At 58.1% G+C, this 24,055-nt stretch overlaps 1 protein-coding gene across 1 annotated transcript in view; it reads right to left on the bottom strand.

Annotated features, from left to right (window-relative positions):
* The window catches only part of FOXK1 (forkhead box K1), a 54,376-nt gene that overhangs the window by 20,229 nt on the left and 10,092 nt on the right, over positions 1 to 24,055 (bottom strand). Inside the window, exons 2-4 of the mRNA XM_040455635.1 lie at positions 22,868 to 22,951; positions 8,489 to 8,492; positions 2,529 to 2,714 (exon numbers count right to left, since the gene is read on the bottom strand). Coding sequence (XP_040311569.1) covers positions 2,529 to 2,714; positions 8,489 to 8,492; positions 22,868 to 22,951 — 274 coding nt within the window. The remainder of the gene's footprint in view (positions 1 to 2,528; positions 2,715 to 8,488; positions 8,493 to 22,867; positions 22,952 to 24,055) is intronic.

Genomic DNA, 24,055 nt, shown 5'->3' with positions numbered 1-24,055 from the left:
AGCATCCATTTGGCTGGCTTATGAACCGATTATCAACAACCCCACGCCCACCGCCTGCTCTGGTTTTGCCGGACGCCCAAGGCCCTCCGCGGCCTGACCCCACGGCGGGACCAGCCTTCAGCTGCCAGCAGCGTGGGCGCGAAACGCCCTCGGCCGCCATGCCCACTGCTGCGTCAGGGGCGGCTGGGTGGAGGTGTCAGCCCGTGTTACGTCCCTGTATCAGCGTCAGGGAGACGTAATTCGCCCGTCCGGAGCGTACAATTCAGTGGTTTGCAGCGTCGTTCCCACGCTGCGCAATCCTCACCGCTCTCCGATTCCAAAGCACTTCTGTCACCCCACAAAGGACCCCTGGGGCAGGTGGGAGGCCCCGGCAGCCCCCCGTTTTCTCCAGATCCGTCCGTTCCAGACGTCTCCTGCCAATGTTGCATCTGCCTGTTTTCACGGGCCACCGGCGTCATACCAGCTTATCGGTCCTTCGCTCCTTGTTTGCGGCCAAGTAACGCTCCGCGGTAAGGACACTCCTCGTTGTACTTGTCCACTCCGTAGCTGACAGACAGCTGCGTTGTCTTCCCGTTGGGGCTCTTATGACTCACGGTGCCCTGAGCCCTCGTGTGCAGTGTCTGCCGGACCTCACGCTCCACCGAGTCGCCGGGTCACGTGGTACATTGTGAGGCGGAGCCAGTCTGTTTCCCAAAGTGGCCACGTCACTTCACGGCCCGTAACCTTTTCAAATCTCGGTATGAACTACATACATACGAGCAAGCGTAGGAACGTTTTCGTAGTGGGAGCATAAAACTCACGTTCTAGGGGCGCCTGGGGGGCTCAGTCAGTTAAGTGTCCGACTTCGGATCAGGTCATGACCTCACGGTCCGAAAGTTCAAGCCTCACATCGGGCTCGCTGCTGTCAGCGCAGAGCCCGCTTTGGATCCTCTGTCCTCCCCCGTTGGCTGTCTCACTTTCTCTCTTTCTCCCTCTCTCTCTCTGCCCCTCCCCTGCTCATACACTCTCTCTCTCTCCCAAAAATAAAACGACTTTAAAGAAAAAAACCCACGTTCTGGGTTAAATTCAAGTGAGCTGTCTGAAAGAACAACGAGATCACGCGCTCAATGGTGGGTCTTAGAACGGGGCCACAGGGCCATTCTAGAAAGCTGGAAGGAGCGGAAGAAGAGGCAGCCTCCTTGTGGAGCTGCAGGACGAGGCTGAGACGGGGCAGGTGTGGATGGCGCTAAACACAGGACCCAACACACACGTGGTTCTCCCGAGCCTGCAGATCTGGCCTCAGCGACTCCCCCCTCCCGCTGCTCCCGCTGACTGGGTACATGGCCAGAAGCAGAACTCAGGTCCCAGCCTTGGGTTCTAGGCCAGGCCAGGTTCAACGCTGCCCCTACCATCCTCTCTGTAGGAGAAAGACACACCTGCTCGCTGGCCCTGCAGGCAACGCACTCGACGCCAGCTCAGTGCAAACGGTTCCCAGCTTACGACCGACACGTCCCAGCAGGAAGACAGAAGGCGCAAGTGGGGCATGATTCTTACACGAAGGCCGAGCGGCACATGGCTCCAGAACGCAGGCCCGCCAGAGTGTGGCTGCGTGGTGAGGGAAGGCTGCCGGGACAGCAGAGCGCCCGCCCGTGCCGCGGCGGTTTGCAAAGTGTGGCTCAGAGGCACCCCTGAGGATCCGAGACCCCGCCGGGAGGCCTGTGAGAGCAAAACCATCTTCGCAGCAACACGAAGCCACAACCTGCCTCTTCCAGGACTGACACAGTCACCAAGGCGGCAGCCGCAAGGGAAGGTACCGGTGCGGGAGCCGAGGCACGGCACCGAGGACACGGGGGTCACTGCACCTCTGGGGCCACACACGCAGCAAAGAAGAAAAACAAAGCGAGTTTCGCTGAAAATGTCCCTAATGAAGCAGCAAAGTACTTCATTCAACCTGTGTTAAACGGTGACCCTCAGACACGTCTTTCACTGGGCTTTGCGACGACACAGCAGAGGGCAGGACCTGAGTGGCACAGGGAGTCGAGAGCCCAACCCGCCACTCTGTGCGTGATCCCTCACGGCCTCCCTCCGAGGGTCCTCTGTGCACCGCGCCAAGGACGAGAATCCTGAAACCTCACCGATAAAATTGAGAAAAACAAAGTTCCAATCCTGGTACGCACAGGCGACTTCGCAACGTTTTCAGTCTTTAAAGAACTCACACCTGTGCCTGTTTTCACGCAAGCCCTGAGTCCACACGGCTGCCGCCTGAGAGAGTGAGTCAAGAGGCAGTGACTCCTCCCTCACCAGACGAGAGAATTCTCCAGAGGGTTCTGTAAGGAGTCAGGTCCCTTGGACGCACTTAAAACAGTTTCAAAATTTCCACCCACGCCCCGCTTTCCAGAGAGCCACAGGATGCTGTAGGATACCTGGGTGACCCGTGTCACCTTGCTCTTTCCCAGACAGACTGTCAGGGCGCAGGGACCCTGGTTCTGTGGCGGGGACCGCGTGGCAAGGGCTCACGGCCCGCGGACAGGCCAGGGCAGGCCGCTCACCTGATGGTGCCGGTCGGGGAAGGGACGGGGCTGACCAGGCTGCGGAGATCCGGCTCCGGAATGTGAATCTTCAGAGGGGAGATCTGCGGGTAGAGGGGCCGGAGGGGAGACGCCGGGGCCTCCTCCTGACGGTACAGCGACGTGAACTGGATCTTGATGGCCGTGCTAGGGAACCGAAGGGTGCACCTGCAAGGGAAAGGGGAAGCACACGTCAGCGCGGGAGAGATGCGGAGGAGGGCGGAGAGTCGGGGCGGGGGGAGGGTTCTGGATCGCCAAGAAACAGAGCCCCCACCGTCCGTCACTCTGGGTTCACAGAGGGAACCAGAAATCCTCTTTCTGTCGCGGTCACGGACACGGGTTCTTCTTTCCCTGCACGTGTGAAGAGAGACGCAGACCCCGACGGGTCCCCAGCAGAGCTTCAGACACACAGAGCCACCTCCCGTCCCCTGGGATGGCCGCAGGGGCACCTGAGGGGGGTTCACTGGCTCGCATACAATGCCTGTCTACAAACCGAGAAGCCATGGTCACCGTTCACACGGTGAGCTGACACACAGACGCCCACGCTGCGGCTGCGAGACGCTACGAAGCGTGACAGAAGAGGCAGGGCCCCCTCCCCAGGCTGGCGGGAGCCTCACAGAGAAACGGGACCGTGGGCCGGACTCTGGGCCCTGGTTCTCCTGCGGGCAGGCGACTGCGCGCAAGCAAACCCAGCCTCGTGCATCCCAGTCAAGCCCCGCGTGTCCCCGCGGGCGTGTGTGTCACAGGAACCCAGGGTGGCCTCCTCCCGAGAAACGTCTGCCTTTAAAATCCAGACATCACTCATCCAGCGCGCCCTCTGCCTTCTAGATGGACGGGCCCTCAACAAGTCACAAACAGAAGCGAAGACCCAAAGGGCCAAAGGAGAGCAGGCTGCCCGCACACCCCCGCGGCAGTCTCGCCGGTGGCAACGGCTTAGAAGAGGCTCTTTGGGAAAAGCGGGGGGTGCGGCGGGGGGGGGGGCTGGAGGCGGCACGCGTGAGCTCCCACCCCCGACGCGCACGCCACAGTCTCAGAAAGGCACTCCCGTCGTGCCAAGCGAGTCACAGCTCGGGCGCGGGTCAGGGTCGCCCCCGGGGGGCAACGGTGCCGGGCCACCGCCAGCCGGCTGCTGGCCCCCTCCTGCCGTACTTCCGACTCGGTACCGGTGTTTACCCAGCAAATACACCTCCAAACTGCCATGGACGCGGCCGACACCCCCTTTTCCTCTCAGTCAAGTAGTTTTTAAAAAGCGAGACTTAAGAACAGGTCAACATAGGTCCTGAGACCACGCGAGGCCGCGAACGGGCCCGCTGCGAGCCCACAGGTACTCCTGAGCCTTGCAGCGGGAGGACGGCTTCTTGTGAAACGACTCGGCGACGTAGGCAGGCATCTGCTCCGACGGCCAAGCTGCCTGCGCCTCACGGGGGAGACCGGCAGCAAACCGGCCTGACCGGCCAGGACCCATTCTTCCAGAGACACCTGAGCGCAGGGGCTGGGCGTCTCGGCAAAGGGAGGGGAGACCCCGCAGCCAGGCCGCAGACTCCCAAGACTCTGACCCACAGGCGCCAGGTCTGTATTTCCGAACCTAAAAGCAGAACGAGAGGATTCTGACGCTGTTTCCCGCTCCCGGGCTGATTGTGGGGGATGCGGTCTCCCCGCCCCCCCCCCCCGCCCCCCCCGCCCCCCCCCCCCCCCTGTCCCGTCACGTCAACGTCGCCCCCGCGGTTCTGCCTGAGGCCACCTGCGGCCATTTCAAAATATTCTGTAATCTTCTTCTTGCAAAAGCCACGGTTTGAACCACTTGATGTCGCTTCCGCGTCCCTTAGCTCTCCCACAACCCAACAGACGTTTCCTTCGTCGGTACTTTGGCCAGGAAGGTACGTCATGCATTTTCCTATGACGATGAGGCCCGTGGTGTCTCCAGACCTGGAGGCCTGTCGGCTTCTGAGGGCACAGAGCCCACGTCCTTCCCAGCTCATGCCCGAGGGTGGGCCGCCGTCCCCGAAACAGAGGGGGGAGGAAGGAGCTGGAACCGGGAATGTGGCCGAGGGCTCCACACGCGCACCCCCGTCCTGCAGGGTTGGCAATGGAAGCGATGATGAGGAACGTTTGCAGACAGCTTCTCCGTCCTCTCGTGTCCCTTCCTTTGGCAGCTGCACATCCTCACAGCGAGGGGCTGCCACCCGCCAGCAGGGCGCGAGGACGGAGTTCCGTGTCCCGCGCTGCGAAAGCCCCACGCTAACAGGAGATCAGAGCGAGATCAGAGTGTACTAGAGTCGTCCAGGCAGCCAGAGGGAGGATGTGGCTTTGGCCCACGACAGAGGTCACAAGGCAGAGGGTGATGTCAGAAACGGGGCTTCGGGTGAACACAAGAGCTGGGGGCGCGGGATCACTGGACCCGGAACAGGAAAGCCAGGCTCCGGGGGAAAAGCCAGGCTCCGGGTGGGAGGGTCTGGCCCGGGGCTACATCACTGCAGGACCAGAGGGCGAGTCTCAGCAGGCGATGGAGGCACCCAGGGAGGGCACCGCTTCCGGTCCGGTGCAGGAGAGGTGTCAGGTGGTGGGCTGACACGCAGGGGGCCAACGCAAAGGAAGAGGGTGATTTAGGGCCTCACCTCACCTCCAGGGAGCTCAGTGCCCTAACCTCTACGGGGTTCGGTGTTCTTGGCTAACAAAAGCGGACGCTTCGAACAGAAGAGATGATCTCTTAGGCACTTTCCAGTTCAAAAACCAAAGATTCCAGATAACAACACCCACACGGGTGGACTTCTCAGTAAAAGAAAACACAACATTTTGTGGGTCAGGGATTTCGGTCAGCAAATTCGTAGCGAAATCGAACACCATCCAGAACTGATTCAAACAGGGCAATTTCCTACCGGAAGAGTCATTTCCAATTAGGGTTTAACAATAAACATTTTCATATTATTTGCTGTAACAGCTATTTCAAAAGCAGCTCCTGACTCACTCTTCCAAAAATTATCCCGAGGCAGACTGTCTCCTACCTGGGAGAAACACCAGGAAGCTACATAATTTTAAACAGACATCTCCCCAGGGTGATCCCGGGTTCGCCAATTACTTCTCTCCCTACAAAACTTTCATTCTGGGTTAGGGCCCTAGTTGGGAGTTTTAATGAGCATGTTTTGTAATGAAAGCTATTCTCTTGGAGCTGTTTCCCTTTCGGTCTCACCCCAACCATACGCTGCACACCTGCCTTCAGTGCCTGGGACCCCGACTGCAGGGAAGCCTGTGTGTCTAGAACTCTCTAGAAATCACCGCCCCTTTCTGCAGCACAGCTCTGCCAGGGAAGCGCTTACCTGGGAGGGCCAGCCCCTCAGATCTCCCCATAGCATCCTTGTCCTGATGGACAGAGACAAAGTGGGTGGGTGGCGGCCTAGGGCTGGGGGGAGGGGTGGGGCGGGGGAGCCGGCTTGCAGGGGTGGTATTGATTATGGCAGGAGCTGCCCACCAGACTAAAAACCACTGAACTGGACAATTTAAGTGGGTTAGTTGCATGCTATGTGAATTGTATCTCATTTGAGCTCTTCTGAAAAAATGTTCTTGCCCTCGAGCCCTCATGCTTGGGGTCTGCCCCATGCTTGCAAAGGTCCTGGGGCCATCTGGACGCCAAAGGCTCCTGGGTGAGTCCTTGGTTCCCCGGAAGCAGCCTTATTCAGCATCAGGTCAAAGATCACAGCATGGAAGTCTGGCTCTGCCGCTGCTCAAGCTCGAATGAGCCTAAGTGATTTGGGGGGCCCGGGGCGCTGACGTACCCTCACTTCCGCCTGGGCCTTAAGTGGGAATCCCACTGCCTGCCCTAACAGCCAGGAAATTGTTGCAGATAAAAATGGCTCATTTAACCCTTACCGATACAAATGTAAGTACCATGGTCTTCATTTTAGACCCAAGAAATAATCAGAAAGAGAAGGAAGTACAGGCGAAAGCTTCTAGAAAAGGTGTTTTTTTTTTTTTTTTTTTTTTTTAAAGGCAACAGAGATTTCATCTCCAGAGCTGTTACTGCCCCCACTCCCCGGGGCCTGCGTCTCGCCCCACCGCGTCCCCGCAGAGAGGGTGACCCACAGAAACACTCCTGGGTATCTCACAACGAGCAGGCAAGGACATCCCACACTGAAAATGAATGACTAAAATTCTGCACGCCAACCAGGACACCCCCAACCTTTCTCACAGCCCCCAGCGGATGGCACAGGGGGCAGACCCGGCGTCTGTGGCCCTCGTGAAGCCCATCGGACAAGGAACCTGCCAGCCGACCACCCCGGCACTCGCGGCAGTGGTCAGCGGTCAGCGTGAGCACCTCGCTCTAAACGCGGACAGGGAAGGACAGACATCTGGGAAGCATCTGCAACAGGAAGCCAGGGACCAGACAACTGGGGGGCCCAGAGGAAGCAGATAACTCAGGAGCAGAGGGGAAGGCAGACCACCTGTGTCTCCCAGCTGCCCAAGGGCTGAGGGCCCCAAAAGACACCTCCTGGACAACCAGACGTACACAGAAAATAAATCTTGGGAAGGAAGGCTGGATGAGACGGGAAGTCACCTCCTGAAAAGACAAAGAAAACTGGTGGCTCAGGCCAGGAGGTTCACATCTGGACAAGACCCGCTCCTCAGAGAAGCCCTTTCAGGAAGCTACGGGGAGGAAGGCTCCGGATCCCGCAACACAGACCGTGGCCTTCGAACCACACCTTGCTTCCCGGCCATCACAGAACCCAGAGCTTGCTGCAAGGCAGCTGGGGACGGCCCCGAGTTTAATTCCAAACACAGGCGCTGTTTCACCAGCAGGAAGTGAGGACACGAACGTCAGAAGCTGGAGGCTGTGCACCTTCCCCCACGGCAGCGGACAGCGGGCCCCGTGCGACGGAGCCTGCCACCGTGACCGGACGTGTGGGCACGTGCAGCGTCGGTGTCCGCGGGGACGCCCAACGTGCGGGCTGCAGCCCTGGGAAGGGCCCAGGCTTTCTCACCGGGCTAGAGGACGGGGAACCAGGCTGCTGAGCCTCGAGCTTCGGGGGCCCCGGGATGGAGCAGACAGGCCCACGCCTGATACCAGTAACTGAAAGACCCATTTTCCAGGATGAATCCTGGCACCGGAGACCCCTGCCGTGGTTCCTGGACGCGGACAGGACCCCGAGCAAGCAGCCGGGGCGCCTACCGGGCTTCTGCGGAAACGGCAGCCCAACAGGCCACAAACCCGGCCCGCGAGGTGCGACCTTCCCACCCCGCCCCGCATCAGGTGGGACGGGCCACTAGGAAGCGCATCAGCTCCCGGGCCCGCTGCGGACGAGGCCAGGGAGGCTGGTGGGCAGAGATCCTTCCAGAACGCAGATGGAGGGACGGGTCCTGTGGGGCACAGGCTTGGAGAACGTCCGTGACCAGTGAGTGGGTTTCCTGCTCTTCTCTTTCCCAAATAAGAGCTGGGATCACCTGCCCCTGCTTCTGCTGGGCTCAGCATTGCAGCAGGACCACCTGGAGCGCCCTGACAGAGGGACGCGCTTGTCACCAGAGATCCTGGATTTTACGGGCTGCAGTCACCGAGGGGGGCTTGGAGCTGCCTCCTGTAATGACGGGGATGAGTGTTTTTATGTTGGAAGAAGGGACACAAGCATGTGGGTGGTCAAAAGGCGGACTATGACAGCGACAGCCAGTCCCCTGGACACACGTCCTCTCTTGCTCTTACGGTGAACTAGCTGGACAGCTGTGCACACTTCTCTGCCTCTCCTGCAACCAAGGGACCGTGCTGGTCAGTGGGATGTGAAGACTTACGCCCTGAAGAGGAATAGTGTCGCCACTTCTTTCTTTCCCCTTGGCCACAATGCCAGTGTGATGGCAGGAGCTGCAGCAGCCGTAATGGGCCATAAAATAAATGGACATCGGGTAACAGGACAACATAACGGAAAAGAGCTTGGAGCTGCTGTGTCAGCTTAAATTAAGACTGTTATGTGCAAAAAATAACCAGCTTCACCCTGGGTTTTTTTTCAATGTTTAGTTTTGAGAGAGAGAGAGAGAGAGAGAGAGAGAGAGAGAGAGCACAAGCAGGGGAAGGGCAGAGAGAGAGAGAGAGAGAGAGAGAGAGCACAAGCACGGGAAGGGCAGAGAGAGAGAGAGAGAGAGAGGGAGAAAGAGAGAGAGAGAATCTGAAGCAGGCTCCGGCTCTGACCTGTCAATACTGAGCCAAACGCAGGGCTCGAACCCAAGAGCCCAGAGATCATGACCAGAGCTGAGGTCGGATGCTTAACTGACTGAGCCACCCAGGTGCCCCAATGTAAGTTTAATTTTAAACTAGCTTATTTATTCACTCTTTTAAAAAGTAATTTTTAAGAGATTTTATTAAAATATTTAAGTTTATTTGAGAGACAGAGAGAGAGAGTGAGCGAGCATAGGGTAGGGGCAGAGAGAGAGGGAGAGAGAATCCCCAGCAGACTTTGCACTCAGAGCCTGATGTGGGGCTCAAATTCACAAACCATGAGATCATGACCTGAGCTGAAGTCAGATGCTTAACGGACTGAGCCACCCGGGCGCCCCAGGTTCACCCTGGTTTTTTGACCTTAGTTAAAAAAACCAAAACTACACCCTAACTCTAAACAGCTAAAGAGCTCTCTAATAGGAACCGCTGTGCAAACTATGCTGTGTACTCATGGACGAACGTCACGCGGCCATGTAAAAGGACGCTTTTCATCACTGCGCACCTCTGGACAAATCTCGAATGCATCCGCCTGTTTTCCCCATCGAGGAGAACGGGGTAACTATAGAAGATCCTTCGTAGGGTTCTTTGGAGTATTAAGCAGAACGGTCCAAGCGCCCACAAAGCACCGGCCCATCGTGAGACGCGGTGACGAGTCAAAGTGCAGAGACCAGCGGCTCAGAGTGGTGGCGGAAGGTGTGGGATCCGAAATCAGACAGGCCTGGCTTGAGAATGGGCTGCGGGGATGGCGTCGGAGGGCCGGGGAGGTCTCCGCGCAGCGGCAGCCCGGACGCAGGAACGACACAGAGCGCGAGGCCTGGCACGCGGCCAGCCGCCAGCGGCACGTAGGCGGTGGTGCTATCAGAAGGGCCGGCCCAGAGGGGCAGAAGCAGCCCTGGGTGGGTGGGGGCGGCCTCCCAGGACCCCCTCCCCCCCCCACCGCCCGGTTTCGAGTTTTCCTTCGGTGTTACCGTGTCCTTTCAGAACTGAGACATTCAAGAATCTGGGGGTGGAGGGAAAGTAATACTCGATAACTAGTCCTTCGGGATGTTGCGAGGTGTGACGGGTCTTCTGGAAAATTCACGGGGGACCGACGCCGGCCCAGTTCTGCTGTGCGTTCTGGCTCCGGGGGCGGGGGCGGGGGGGAAGGTGGACACACGGCCGGCCTCGAGGTCTGAAGGGGAGGCCGGGAGGCCGGCCGAACGTGACTCCACAGACAGGCCCCTCCCTTCCCGCCCTGCCCCAGGGCCGCGGTGCCGGCAGACGCGATGAGACAACGCTCACGGGGTGGCCGCGGTCCGCGGCGGTCCCCACGTGCCTCTGTCTGCAGTGACGCCGCCAGAGGAGCTGGATCGTTGGAGAAAGACAAGACCGTTCGGGAACCGGTTTTGAGACACTTTGACATATAAAATCCCCAAATCAAAGGATTCTGGCAATCTTATTTTTTTCAACCTAAAACGTCTGTTTTTCCTAAAAACGAAGCACATTTTGCTAGAATACCCAGAAGCGCAGAAGGGAGGCTGTGGGACACCCTCGTGGCTAAGCTGGGGCCGTCGGTGGGGGCTGCAGAGCACAGGCGGGTCGGCGGGGCAGGAGCGACAGGGCAAGCCCGGGCCAGGAAAAGCAAAGGGGAGCCGATCGATGGCCGAGGCCTCGGGAAGGCGGGAGGACCGCGGTCCCTGACCGGGCGCCGGCTCTCTAAGGCCCCCGACGCAGTGCCCAAAACTCCAAGCCCGACCCCCTGTGTTCAGTCTTGGTCCCTCTTCCACGAATCAGGGCTGCAATCTCCACTCTGCACCAGCCTGCCCCACCTTCGAAGTGACCCCTCAGCCTTGCTTTCCTGGGCTGGCCCGGCCACACGGCTGTGCCCTTGGCCGGCTGCTCCCGGGGAAACAGGTGGCTACCGACCCGGCTCCGATCCGGGTCCCTGTCTGTGCAGCAACAACGCAGGTGTGGGAATGAAATACGGCGGATTTAAGAATTCTGGTTTAGAAGGAGCTTTGTTTTCTTCTTTGTTTTCTTCTTCTTTATATGTTTTCCTATGATCTATATTTTTTTTAAATAAGGACAATATATTTTTATAATCAGGTCAAAAAAAATCTACTTTTATAGGGGAAAAAAAAGAAAAAAAAAGATAGGATATTTAAGCCCCTGTGGTAAATCAAAAACGCAGTAACAAATGCAGCCAAAGGCCTGGTCAAAGCCAGGGTTCCTTGGTACAAATGGAGGCTCAGCCCCCATGTGAGGAGCCCCCCCGAGGAGAGAAGGGGCAGGGGACCCCCGAAATAGACGGGAGCCCCTGGAGGCCCACCCTCGCCTTGCACGTCCCGCCAGGTGGGCTCACGGCAGTCCCGGGGACGCCCTGCAGGAGGCGGCTAGGGAGGCCCACCTGGGGTTCATTTCACCCACCCTTCTGGGTAACAACATCCTGCTCCCAGGAGACCCCTAGCAAATCGGGACGGGTTCTCTGGCATCACTCGGAGGATTTCTGCTCACTTCGACAGTGTGACTTGAAGAGTGTGTGGCCATGTGTACAGTGTCACTCGGCTGAGGCCCACTGAGTCACCCGGGAGGGCGAGGGCCCCGGGATCCGCGCTCTCAGCGGGCGCCCCCCTGGGGGAATCTTACTCCCGGGGAAGCCTGGTGCTCAGGCGTGTTTGGGAAACTACCTAAGACCCCAGTGAATGCAAGGTGAGGGGCCAGGCACGCCTGCTCTGTCCCCTGGCCCCAGGGGAAGCCCACGAAGCGACCCACCCCCACGTGGCCATTTCTATCGCGCCACAGAGAAGGGGCCTTAGACACAGACCTGCCGGCAGCGGAGGCTCAGGGTCCCTGGGGGAGGACCCCGGCCATCTTCTCAGGGGCATTCTTAGCCCTTGGTGGGGATGTGTGGGATTTAACACAAATCAGAAAAATCACTGTGTAAGGCGAGCTCCCAAGCTTTATAGTTTGGAAAATCAACGGGACAGAAAGTCCAATATACCTCCCAGACCTGCCTAAAAATCACCAAAGACCCTCCAGCTGGGTGAGTGGAGGAGCCACAAAGGTCAGAACTAGCACCTCCACTGTCCTGGCTTCTTAAAGGTCAGTGCCAGACTGAAGAGGCCGCGGAGGGGCCATCCCGTGCCGCAGACCACAGGACTGGACCGCACGCGCGGCAGTCACGGAAACAGCACCGCGGCTCCCTGGGGGCGACGCGGGACACAACGGGGCCGTGAGCACGAGCACTTCGAGTTCCCTCTTCCCTTTCCCTCCACGCGGATCCAAAGAAACGACTTCAGGAAGTTCAAGTGGCTTGACCTACGGATCTTACAGCGCAGCCACAGTATCTCCACGTCACCACTCTTTCCCGGGGGCCTATGTTCTTCCAGATCCTGTCCCCTCGGTGCCCGTGCCCGGCTCAGGGCAGGTGCCCGCCCCGCAGCCGGTCTGCTCTCCTGGCACACGCAGAGCACGCACCTGTCAGAGCGCGTGACGAGGTCCCCACGATGGATGTCTGGAATCGAAAGTCCATCAAGAGGTAAAGGTGTATAAGGCAGAGACAGGAGAAGAGAATTCTCATCGGGGCGCCGCACGAACCACAACACGGAGGGCAGCAGCTACATCTCGGCCCCGGTGGAGTCGCCGAACCACAGAGAAAGGACTAGAATTTTCTGGTCCTAGATTAACGTTGCAATGATATGGACAACACACCTTCACTGTGCTTAGTGGAGTCAACTGGCGAAAGAATCAGACAAGGTTCGGGGCAGCGGAGGGCCATCGCTTCACCCCCGGCCGAGGGACTGGGGCCACCCCAATCCGCACGCACACTTTCCCGAGAGAGTCAGGTGGATATGGCAGTGCTCGCGGCGGCCCCGACTTCTCTGGCCAGGACGCCACGGAGATGGGGGGAGGGGGGGAAGGCTGCACAGCCACCAGCACCTGCCTGACCTACACCCATGTGACCCAGGGACGCACGCCCGAGGGCCCTCTGTACGCACAGCGTCTCCGCTGCTGGAGCACAGGGCACTTGTGCAGGAAAGTGAGGACCCCTGGGAGGCCCAGGAAAGCATCATAAATCACCAAAAAGTAAGTAAGCGTCACATTTACGCTTTGAAATGCTTTTCAGAGAGCACCAGTAACGCCCCCTCCTCGGGTCACGGACCCCCACCCCACGGGGGCACGACATCCAGGTGACATTCAGAGTTTAGGACCAGTCGGGTAGGACACTGCCAGCCGCTGGGACGCTGCCGAAGGAGAGACGTTCTGTGTGAGAATAATGTGAAAAATCAAAGGTCTTTTGCCTAAGGCTTAATTAGCGTGAAGTTCCCTAATGATACGATAACAGTTAAAACACCGTGCCAGGTATCGGCACATTGAAGGCTCTAAACACGTTAACGGCCCAAACACCCTGCTTTTCTGGACACTTTAGTTTTATTTAAATCTGCGTATTTTGAGAATATTACAAAAAAGCCGCTGCATTATCATTGCGGGCCCCCCCCCCCCCCCCCCAGAACAGAGGAGCAAAGGGAAAGATCCCGGGCCGCAGCCGCCGTTGAGCTGTGGAAGGAAGGGGAGGAGAGACCGACAACGGGGCAGAAATCAACTGTGTGTGTTCATTTTCCGGATTCTGGAAACTCAAAAAGGCCCAAGTTCAGTTTTGTTAAACTTGGCAGAGGAAGCGCCTTCAGAAGCTGCAGGCAGAGCTGGGAGGGCCGGCCAGAACGGCATCACCACCACGACCGCCCGAACGGAAGGTCTGTAGCAAGGCCCGTCCTTCCGCAGAGAAGCGTGAGTTCGCCCAGAACAGGGCCGTTCCAGGCAAACCCACGAGGCCCCGTGCCCCCGCCTCCCACTGGCAACCCTGTCCCAGTCGCCAGTGATGTTTCAAGGCCTTCCCTTCTGGTCCCGTCCCCAAGGACAGCAGCAGAGCTCAAGAGAGAGCCTGAAAACATAACTCCAAGTTCGCCTCCACCGAGAGCAAAGAGTCTGCGCCGGGCTTTTATTTTTTTAAAGTTCCATTTGTCAAAACACCACAGGGAGAGCAGAGCACCCGGTGCCTGAATGCTGTGACAAATCACGTCCTTGCTTTATCGAGGCCCAGCTCAGCTTACTTTCCTAATTTGGAAAACGCAACAGGCGCAAACCGAAACCTGCACGGAGCTGTGAGGGAGGGACCGTGGGGCGTGTGCGGCTCTGCCCCTGCTATCTGGGAACCGCGCTGGCGTCCGGCCACTTTCCCGGGGAACTGAAGGCCGGTGACAGGGCCCGGGAAGCGCTCACGGCTGGCAGACGGGGCGCTCTGCGCCAACGTCCGAGCCCGGGTGGAGTCTGCTCCCAGCCCCACGACCCGCAGCCCGCAGCACGGGACGGGGCGCGCTGGCACCCGGCCGCCCGGCCCCCAGGGACAGGGAAGGTGCTCTCCTGCTGTCCTGCGGTGACACCCCGCTGATACCTTACAGAGCAGCACCCTCTAGTTGACCTACGGGGCCCCTGCAAGCTTGCTTCTGTCCTCTGCTGTGGCAAGAGGGACACGGGGTGGCGACCTCTGGGTGTTCCTGTGAGCAGAGCTGAGGACGGTCACCCTCAAGTGGCAGCCCCCAGCCTCCAGCGGCCTTAAACGGAGCCCAGTCACAGAAGGAGCCCGCACGGGCAAAGCTAGTGTAGGAGGTTCCGCGGGGGCAGCAGGGGGAAGGGTTAGGCTGGGTGGGGGTGCGCATGACGGCCGCCCAGGCAGGCTTCTCCCAGGGAAAGTGCAGAAGGCGGGGCGCCCACTTCCCTTATTCCTCCCCCCAACTTTTTCCTCCGTGCCCAGGCTCCACCTAAAAGCCTATTTCCCAGCCATCTCCACAGTGGGGGATGACCAACGAAAAGTGAGTGGAACCTCATGGGCAGGCCACGCAGAAAGTCCCCGAAGAGGAGGATACACAGCTACCGAGTGAGCGCTAAGTGCCCATCATCTCTTCCTCCACTTCTCGCCTAGGACAAAACTGTGATGACCGGTGTACCAGCAACCACCCTGCACAAGGAGGTCACTTGAAAATGAAAGCCTCTTGCTAAGAATGGTGAGACAGAAAAGCAGAAGCAGCCTTGATATGTGCTGAGCCCAGCCCGGGCCTCGACTGCAGTCTGTGACGGAGGCAGCAGGGCTACCCTGAAAACACACACACACACACACACACACACACACACACACACACACACACAGCAAAGCACCAACCTCTCATCCTCTGCACATCCTTTATACAAAACAAAACTGCTTGGCTTTAGAAAGGAAAAGAAGCCAGGGCTTTCTGCTGAAGAAAAGACTGAACTATTGTCCACACAGCAGACCCCAGGAGGGTGGGCCACGTTTCAAAAGCAGTTTACTGCACAGCACGGCTCTGGTGAACACACCAGGAGCTCCTTTTGCAACACCATTATCATCTGGGCTCACACAAATTAAGCAGCCAAAATGCCAAGGGCCCTTGAAAACCTAAGAAGCAGAAAGACACAAGGTCACTCGAATTTCTTAAAAATTAAAGGTAATTATTTTGAATGATTATCTGCCCGAAAGAGATTAGGGGAGGAAGAGCGTGCTTCCCGAATTCCTACAAGCACCCACTCTTTACGCCGTAGCCATGGCGACCCTGCCATGGCAACCAGGAAGCTTGTCTGCAGGGAGCAGGGGCAGATCTAGGGACACCAGACAGGGAGGTTCAGGCCCGCCCGCACAGCACGGCACAAGCTTTATCTTCGCGTTCAGTATGCTTCTGACCAGCGACATTATTCAAAGGCGGTCCTGGAAAGAAGTCAGCTTGGCACATTCAAAAATAAACAAAGCGAAACAGCTTTGAGAAGACGAACTAGGCCCACGTTTTCAGGCGTCTGCCGACCAACAGGCTCTCCTACATTCACTGCGTTCACCTCTCGGGGGTGGGGGGCGGGCAGCACCCATGTCCTGCAGGAACGGGGGCCACGGCCAGTGCCGGCTGGCGCTTCCAAGCACCAGACACGAACTCCCACGGCACCATTTAAGACAGGCCCACTGCTGTCGTCCTCGTTGGGACAGATGAGGGAACCGGGCTTAGGGTCACCAAGGTGAAAAACGGCGGGTGTGGAGGGCACCTGGGGGTTCCCGACGCAGACTGCCGTGCTTTTGACCGCACACCTCCAACAGAGAGCGCCGCGCACGAGGCTTCGGGACAAGACGCTGGCGTTTTGGGGGCTGGACCCAAACCCAGCAGAGAATGGAGAAGGAGCGGGGACACGGTGGGGGGCTGGGCAAGGGGGGCCGCCTTGCCCTCCTGGCTTTCCTGGGGGCCAGTCGTGGCTGCGTAACATTCTTGTAGATCATGCCCCTGAGAGAAAGCCCACTGGAAACCCCCCACGATGTACACGAGAGCTTACCCGCCGCGTAACAAGTGAGCCCTGCCTGTCTCTGTGGTGGCGAAGTCAGCCACGCCCAGCATCGTAGCAGGACCCCCACTCACCCGGCACCATCACCAGTGGGGGCTCCGGACAGCCCCCAGACCAAGATGTGGAACACCCGTTCACAGAACACTTCTTTAACTAAGGAAATGCTGCCAACAAGCATCAGAAGTGCAGGAGAGGATCTGGGCAGCACCCTGGAGACGTTCTAGACAAGAGAGCGTGGATGGTTCCCGGAGCAGCAACACTTGGGAAGGCAGCAGGGGAAGGAACAGCGAACATTCACCGAGACCCCCCCCCCCCCCCCCCCCGGTCCCCCAAGTACTGGGGGCAGCACACGACCCCTGCCTCCGGGCGGGCGGGTGCGAGCACAGGATGTGGGGCAGGACCCCCCGGGTGCAGGGCAGCCACTCTGGGGCACGGCAGGGGGTGCTGTGCCTGGCTCCTGAAGGACACAGGCTGCCCTGAAATTTAAGAAGCCCAATTGTGAAATGAAAGCAATATGGACGTCTCCTGTTTCCCCTATTAAAAAGTTTTTTTTTAATTTTTTATTAAAATGTATTTATTTTTTACTTTACATCCATGTTAGTTAGCATGTGGTGCAACAATGATTTCGGGAGTAGATTCCTTAACGCCCCTTAGCCAGTTGGCCCATCCCCCCCCCACCCCTCCAGGAACCCTCTGTTTGTTCTCCATATTTATGAGTCTCTTCTGTTTTGTCCCCCTCCCTGGTTTTATATTATTTTTGTTTCCCTTCCCTTACGTTCCTCTGTTTTGTCTCTTAAAGTCCTCATATGAGTGAAGTCGTATGATTTTTGTCTTTCTCTGACTGACTCATTTCACTTCGCATGATACCCTCCAGCTCCATCCACGTGGTTGGAAATGGCAAGATTTCATTCTTTTTGATGGCCAAGTAATACTCCATCGTATATATATGCCACATCTTCTTTGTCCGTTCACCCATCGATGGACATTTGGGCTCTTTCCATACTTTGGCTATTGTCGATAGTGCTGCCATAAACATCGGGGTGCACATGCCCCTTCGAAACAGCACACCTGTATCCTGTGGATAAATGCCCAGTAGTGCAATTACTGAGTCACAGGGTAGTTCTATTCTTAGTTTTTTGAGGACCCTCCATACTGTTTTCCAGAGTGGCTGCACCAGCTTGCATCCCCACCAGCAGCGCAAAAGAGATCCTCTTTCTCTGCATCCTCGCCAATATCTGTCGTGGCCGGAGTTGTTAACTTCAACCATTCTGATTGGTGTGAGGTGGTATTCATTGTGGTTTTGATTTGTATTTCCCTGATGATGAGTGATGTTGAGCATCTTTTCATGTGCCTGTTGGCCATCTGGATGTCTTCTTTGGAGAAGTGTTTATTCGTGTCTTTTGCCCATTTCTTCACCGGATTATTTTTTAGAAAAACATTTTAATGTTTATTTTTGAGAGAGAGACAGAGTATGAGCGGGGGAGGGGCAGAGAGAGAGGGAGACACGGAATCCGAAGCAGGCTCCAGCCTCTGAGCTGTCAGCGCAGAGCCCGACGCGGGGCTTGAACTCACGAACTGTGAGATCGTGACCTGAGCCGCGGTCGGACGCCGAACCGACTGAGCCCCCCAGGCGCCCACTTTTCCTATTTTTCACTCGTTCCGCATTTTCCTGTGCTCCTCACTGGAAATCTAGGGGATCATCTAACTAACTTTCCACACAGTGCAACATGGGGTGCCGTCATCATGCGTCTTAAACTGTGTCATGTGGGGTACCTTGAGCCGCGGTCACCAATCGGAGGAGGAAATACCGAATGACACGTGGAACCCACTCCAGGTTCGCTGCGAACACACCATTCAAGGAGCAAAGCCAACCCTCGACAACCTCATGAGACACCTAAGTCGGCGCTGAGCAAGTTTTCTTTTCTTCAGGGTTAATTCGGGGAAAATTTAAGTACTTCCAGGCCAGTTTTTAGTTAAAAATTAAATTAGCATGAACTTCCACCAAAGCCTGAACATTCATCAGATGCCAGGCTGGAGCAGGCAGGCCTGCCCGTGGGTTCTCATCACCGAGCTTCCTGGAGTCTCCTCCCACACCCTGCCCTGTTCCGTGGGTGGCTGGATGGCCCCCAGGGCTCCCTGTGCCCTGCCCTCTCCATCCCATCCCCTGCCCTCCACATGCCAGTGGGATCGTCTTCCTGAAGCCCCTCATCGAGTCAGGTCCTTCCAAAGCTTAGAAACTGTTCACAGCTCTCGGAAGACAATGCAAACTTCTGGGCCCTGCAGGACCGGCCCCACCAGCCTCCCCGATGCCATCCATGCCATGCGGGGCCCTCCCTCGGCCTCCCTGCCCCGGGGCCGCCCTTCTGGGCACGCCTGCACCCGCCCCTGCCCTGAGGCGGCGCTCGGCAAGGGTGGCCGCGCTCAGCGAGGACACTTCGGTCGTGCACGGCAGCCCCACACCCTCCCTCCTCTGCAAGCACTTGGCTCTTGTCCCGCCAGCACACGCTGCGCTTTGTGAGAACACGAGAGCTGGGTCCGTCTCTCTCCCCTCCGTCCTGCCCGCTGGCCGGCCGCCTCCCCAGGACAGAGCCGGGCCTTGCCCATTCACCGTGGTATCCGGGGCCCGGCACGCACGACAGGTGCGCCAACGCTCGGTGAAACGGAAGGAAAGGAAACTGTCCCTGAGCTGTCAGCCCAGGATTCTCCTGGCTGGAAGGCTGGAACTGTTCTCATTCCCAAAGTTTAGGAAAACTCTTGCTGTAATTTGGCTTAATGACTGCCGACAGCTTCAAGATTAGAATTAAGACCGTTTTCTAGAACTACCACCTGCCTACAGGAAACAGGCCTGGTTGTCACAGGGAATGCCACCTTCTCACCAAGGCCATGGGCGGGGGGGGGAGGGGTGTTACATCATCCTCAGAGGCCGCAAGGCCACAGGGGCCGGCTGGGAAATTCTGGGGGGTTTCCATCCACTTTGACTAGAACACACAGTGCAAGGCCCCCAAAGCCCCAGACCCTGCGTGAGTCTGCACTCCTGTGTAATAAGCCACAACCGGATCTGGACGAAAAGGGGCCGTGAGGAGCGGCACCCGAAGGTTCACGGCAGAAAGTTAATCACATGGAAGGTCCCAACAGCAATGGTAACAACAATTACACAAACGAACCGAAAGTCAGAGACGTGCGAGACTTTCATGGAGAAAAATTACAAAGCGTATTTGAAGGACACACAAGACCTACACGTGAGTTTGTACAACACGTCTGACTCTAAGGAAGCGTTTGGCTATAGCGGAGGAAGGACAGACACTGAGCCAGGAGGCAAGGAAGAGACAGCATCACAGAGAGACAGACGGTGAGGCTGGGGACACATGAGGCCTCGCTCTGCTGAGGCCCAGAAGCAGCCACAGACCCACGGTGGACGTGAGTCCCTGCAAAAAAAAAAGCTACGTGTTGGGGCGCCTGGGTGGCGCAGTCGGTTAAGCGTCTGACTTCAGCCAGGTCACGATCTCGCGGTCTGTGAGTTCGAGCCCCGCGTCAGGCTCTGGGCTGATGGCCAAGAGCCTGGAGCCTGTTTCTGATTCTGTGTCTCCCTCTCTCTCTGCCCCTCCCCCGTTCATGCTCTGTCTCTCTCTGTCCCAAAAATAAATAAACGTTGAAAAAAAAAAATTTAAAAAAAAAAAAAAAAGCTACGTGCACTGAGGGCCAGGGACACGAGCCATCCCCACCATGGACAGGGGTACACACCGTCCCCTGAGGACTTGGGGACAACAGGCCAGGGCAGAGCTCGTGAGGCAAGCCGGCCCGGGCTGGGAGCGATGCATGCGCACAGGGCACGCCCTCAGTGTCCATGGAGGGGTGACCCCCACTGCGCCCACCAGCGTGGTATCGGAGGCCTGATAAAACAAAGGATCAGGATGAGACCCCGAAGTCTTCGAACATCACACGCCAAACGTCCTGTTTCCGTAAAGACCACCTGTCATACCAAGAATGGGGAAGATTGCAAATGAGAACAGACACCAGCACAGGACGACACTCATGCCAGGATCCCATGACGAGGATTTAAAAAAAATTTTTTTTTTCAACGTTTATTTATTTTTGGGACAGAGAGAGACAGAGCATGAACGGGGGAGGGGCAGAGAGAGAGAGAGAGAGACACAGAATCGGAAACAGGCTCCAGGCTCCGAGCCATCGGCCCAGAGCCTGACGCGGGGCTCGAACTCCCGGACCGCGAGATCGTGACCTGGCCGAAGTCGGACGCTCAACCGACTGCGCCACCCAGGCGCCCCACCGTGACGAGGATTTTAAAGGAGCCACCGCGAGAACTTCACGCAATTACAGACGCGTATAGACATGCTGACACAAAGAAAGACCCAGAGACTCTCAGGAGAGAAGGCGGATGTGGAAGAGCCGGTGGGATTTCCGAACAAAAGCAAACCAGTAGCTGAGGTCAGGGCTTGGTGGAGAGCTTCCCGCAGAATGAAAAGAGCAGAGAAAGGAATCGACAACCTGATGCTAGAAGGACAATTACCCCCGAAGAACAAAGAGGAGAGGGGCAGAAAATCGGCGACTGGAGTCTCAGGGACACATGGCACTTTGAATAAGATCGAACATCCAGGGGCGCCCGGGGGGCTCAGTCGGTTGAGCGTCCAACGTTGGCTCAGGTCACGATCTCATGGTTTGTGGTTCAAGCCCTGCGTCGGGCTCTGTGCTGACGGCTCGGAGCCTGGAGGCGCTTCGGATTCTGTGTCTCCCTCTCTCTCTCTGCCCCTCCCCTGCTCACGGTGTCTCTGTCTCTCAATAATAAATTAACGTTAAACAAATTAAAAAAAAAAAGAAAAAAAAAGATCGAACACCCACGTCGTGCAAGGCCCCAGAAGAAGAGAACATTGGGGAATAGTCAACAAATGGCTGACATTTCCCCCCAAAAGAGGTAAACCTACATATTCAAGAACGCGAATGAATCCTAAGCGGGATAAACCCAAAGAAATCCATGCCGACCTTTTGAACACTGATGTGTCTTGAAAACAGTCAGTGGGAAACAACACATTCTCTACGGGGGGAGAAAGTCAAAATTCAAAAAAGTTTTGGGAGCTAGAGCTTGGACTTCTTAGACACAACACCAAAAGCACGGTCCAGAAAAGAAAAAAAAAAAAAAATCAACAACCCGGATTTCATCATCGAAACCATGGGCGTGCGTCTGCTGGAGCCGGCAGAAGGTCCCCAGCACCGCACGCGGGGCAGAGGCTCACACCTACGAGCGTCACAAGTCTCAAAGCTCAGCGGTAAAAAGCAAACCACTCAGTCAGAAGGTGGACAGGAAGCACGAAGAGGCACGTCGGCTGAAGGGGGACCACGGAAGGCAGACGAGCCCACGGGAGGCGAGCTCCGATGCCGTCAGCGACTGCAAAGCAGGGACCCCGCAGGGCCGTCGCCGCGCACCCGGCGGAACGGCTGCGATACGAGCCGGCGCCCCCCAGAGGCCGGCGGGATGGCGAGCAGCGGGGTGTCTTCCGCACTGGCGGCACGAACGGAAAGTGGCCGAGTCTTCACCTAAACACACGCCAACCGGTTCGCAGTTACAGCCCGCGCCACAGCCTCACTGGCGACCCCCACGCTGCAGACGTCCCTCAGCGGGTGAGGGTTAAGCAGAGGGGGGAGCCGCTCGGCGGGACTCAGACCCTCGGCGGCAGGGGCCACGGGCTGCTGGGACACGTGACAGCTGCACAGAAGGCGTGATGTGGTGTCGGAAAACGGCCTAACCCTAAATGACAAACGCCGGGGCCGGAGCGGACGTGTGGCTGCAGGGGCGGCGCCAGGGACGGCCGTGTGGTGCTGGGACAGTCGTGTCTCGTGGAGGTGGCGGTCCCACAGATCTACGTGTGTGGCCACGCGGCACAGCCACGCGCACGCCGTGACACATCCGCTTCCTGGCTCTGATTCTGTCCCACGACCACATACGACCTAACAGGTGGGGGCAACCGGGTGACGTACACAGGGGACCCCCCCCCCCCCCGAAAGCATTCACGATTTCCCGTGAACCCACTTCAAAAGCAAAAGCGAGCCTGCGGAGCCGGGACCCGCTGTGGAAGGCCACGCCCCGCTGCCGACGGGGTCTCCCCGGGGGCAGGACCCTCGGTCTCCTTCACTGCGAGACTGGAACACCGCGCAGAGGGACGTGAAGCACGTACAGCGGCACGTCCACGCACGACGGTCCGCACGCGTCAGCAGGCAGCGGCGGGGAGGAGGCGCACGTGCCTCTCGCTCCACGGCTCTTACGACAGAAACGACGAGCCCGAGACCAGAACTCAAGCACGGCACCAGCTCGAGGGCCGCGCCCTCCACGGCCTGCGCAGGCTCCGATCACTCTCGAAGGGAGCGTCGCCCCGCTAAAGCGAGAGCCACGGAGGCGCAGTAACACGTCAGGGCGGGTCTCGGAGACACGGCTCCGGCTCTGCCGGTCCCAGACGAACACACAGATGCCGGGGCGGCAAAGGGGCGCCGGCGGGTGTGGGGGGCAGGTGCAGGTGCAGGGTGGTCCCGTGCCCCACGCAGCGCACGCCCCCCTCTCGCCCGGAGAGCCGCGTCACCTGGAAAACCGGATACAAACCAACAACTGGTTTCAACTTCCATTAAAAAAAAAAAAGACTCGAGCCATCAGCCTAAAATAACTCACGAGGCTACAACGTGCCCTCGTTGCTATGCGTCCTCACCTGTGTCAGCCAGCTCCGGGTCTGTAAAGTGGGTGCTGAGGCGCTCGTGGGCTGCTGGCGGGCTAGGCCCGCCGCGTGGCGTGCCCGACCCGAGCCCGGCTGGCGGCGGCCGTGCCCCGAGGACACGGGGGCTCTCGTGGGGGGAGGGGCGGCTCCCTCCTCCTTCCCTCCGGGCGGACCGGCCTGGCCCGCGTCTGTGCTTTCTCACGACGTGGACGGCCTCGGCGCCCCGTTCCACTGGGGACGCGGCCTCCCGCAGACTCTCAAGAGAGGCACCCTATTTCCCGGCCCTTATTTCTGGTCCTTTACTGACAGATTCCGGGGGGCGGGGACCAGGGTGAAGTCCGGCAGCTCCCGTTCTGGGAACAGCCTCGGAAGGACTGTTTTTGCCTGCTGCTGTCGTTCTTGTTTTCCCCTCCGTGAGCCCTCCTCCTGTCGGAGACCCCTGCGGGGCCCGGCCGCGAGCTGTCCCAAGACACACAATTTACTACCAGGCCCCCCCGAAGCCGCCTGGCCAGACCCAGCTCCTGTCGGTCGGTTACAGAGAGAAAAAAGAACTCGCGAAGTTTCGTGTTTCACAACACCAGAGTGTTTCAAAATATCCTATTCATTCATTCCAAACTTGGCTCTGCCCGAGCCCAGAGCCGACTTGATAAACAGAAGGCTTCTCATAGGTTAGGCATTTCAGCCTCTGCCACCGGCCAGGGGGCCCGAGTCCCAGCCGGTCCGCGGGAAAGCAGGACGGCCGGGCAGAGTGGGGTGCGTGGACTGCGTCACCGCGACCTGCGCCCGGGCCTCGGCCGGTGCCTCCACGTCTGGGCCCCACGCCACGCGTAACCCTGACCCTGAAACAGCAGCGTCCCTCGGACATGCGCTTTGCCACCAAATGGAAGCTACCGTTAGGATCGCGCCTCGAAATGAAACGGCCACACGCTATGGCACAATTCCACCTACGATCCCTTTGAGGATTCTCATACAGAGACATAGACAAAGTCGAGAAACTCAGTTGACCCGAAGAGCGACCTTTTCACCCCTAGGCAGAACCCGATTTTTGTTGTTGTGATTTGGTTCCCGCAGCCGGGAAGGAAGACGCGGGACAGTGCTATGCGCCGCGCACAATTCCACGTGCACACAGACTTTCTGAAAGTGCGCGTGAAAACATTATCTGAAAGCGCGCGTGAAAATCACGGCTCCGTGGAGAAAAGGAAGTCAGGGTGGAAGGGACACCTACTCAC

This window comes from Herpailurus yagouaroundi, unplaced genomic scaffold (assembly GCF_014898765.1).
Source record: "Herpailurus yagouaroundi ecotype Mexico unplaced genomic scaffold, PumYag 216, whole genome shotgun sequence".
In the NCBI taxonomy this organism is placed as follows: domain Eukaryota; kingdom Metazoa; phylum Chordata; class Mammalia; order Carnivora; family Felidae; genus Herpailurus; species Herpailurus yagouaroundi.
Note: the sequence above shows the minus strand (reverse complement) of the source record. Positions and strands in the feature narration are given on the sequence as shown.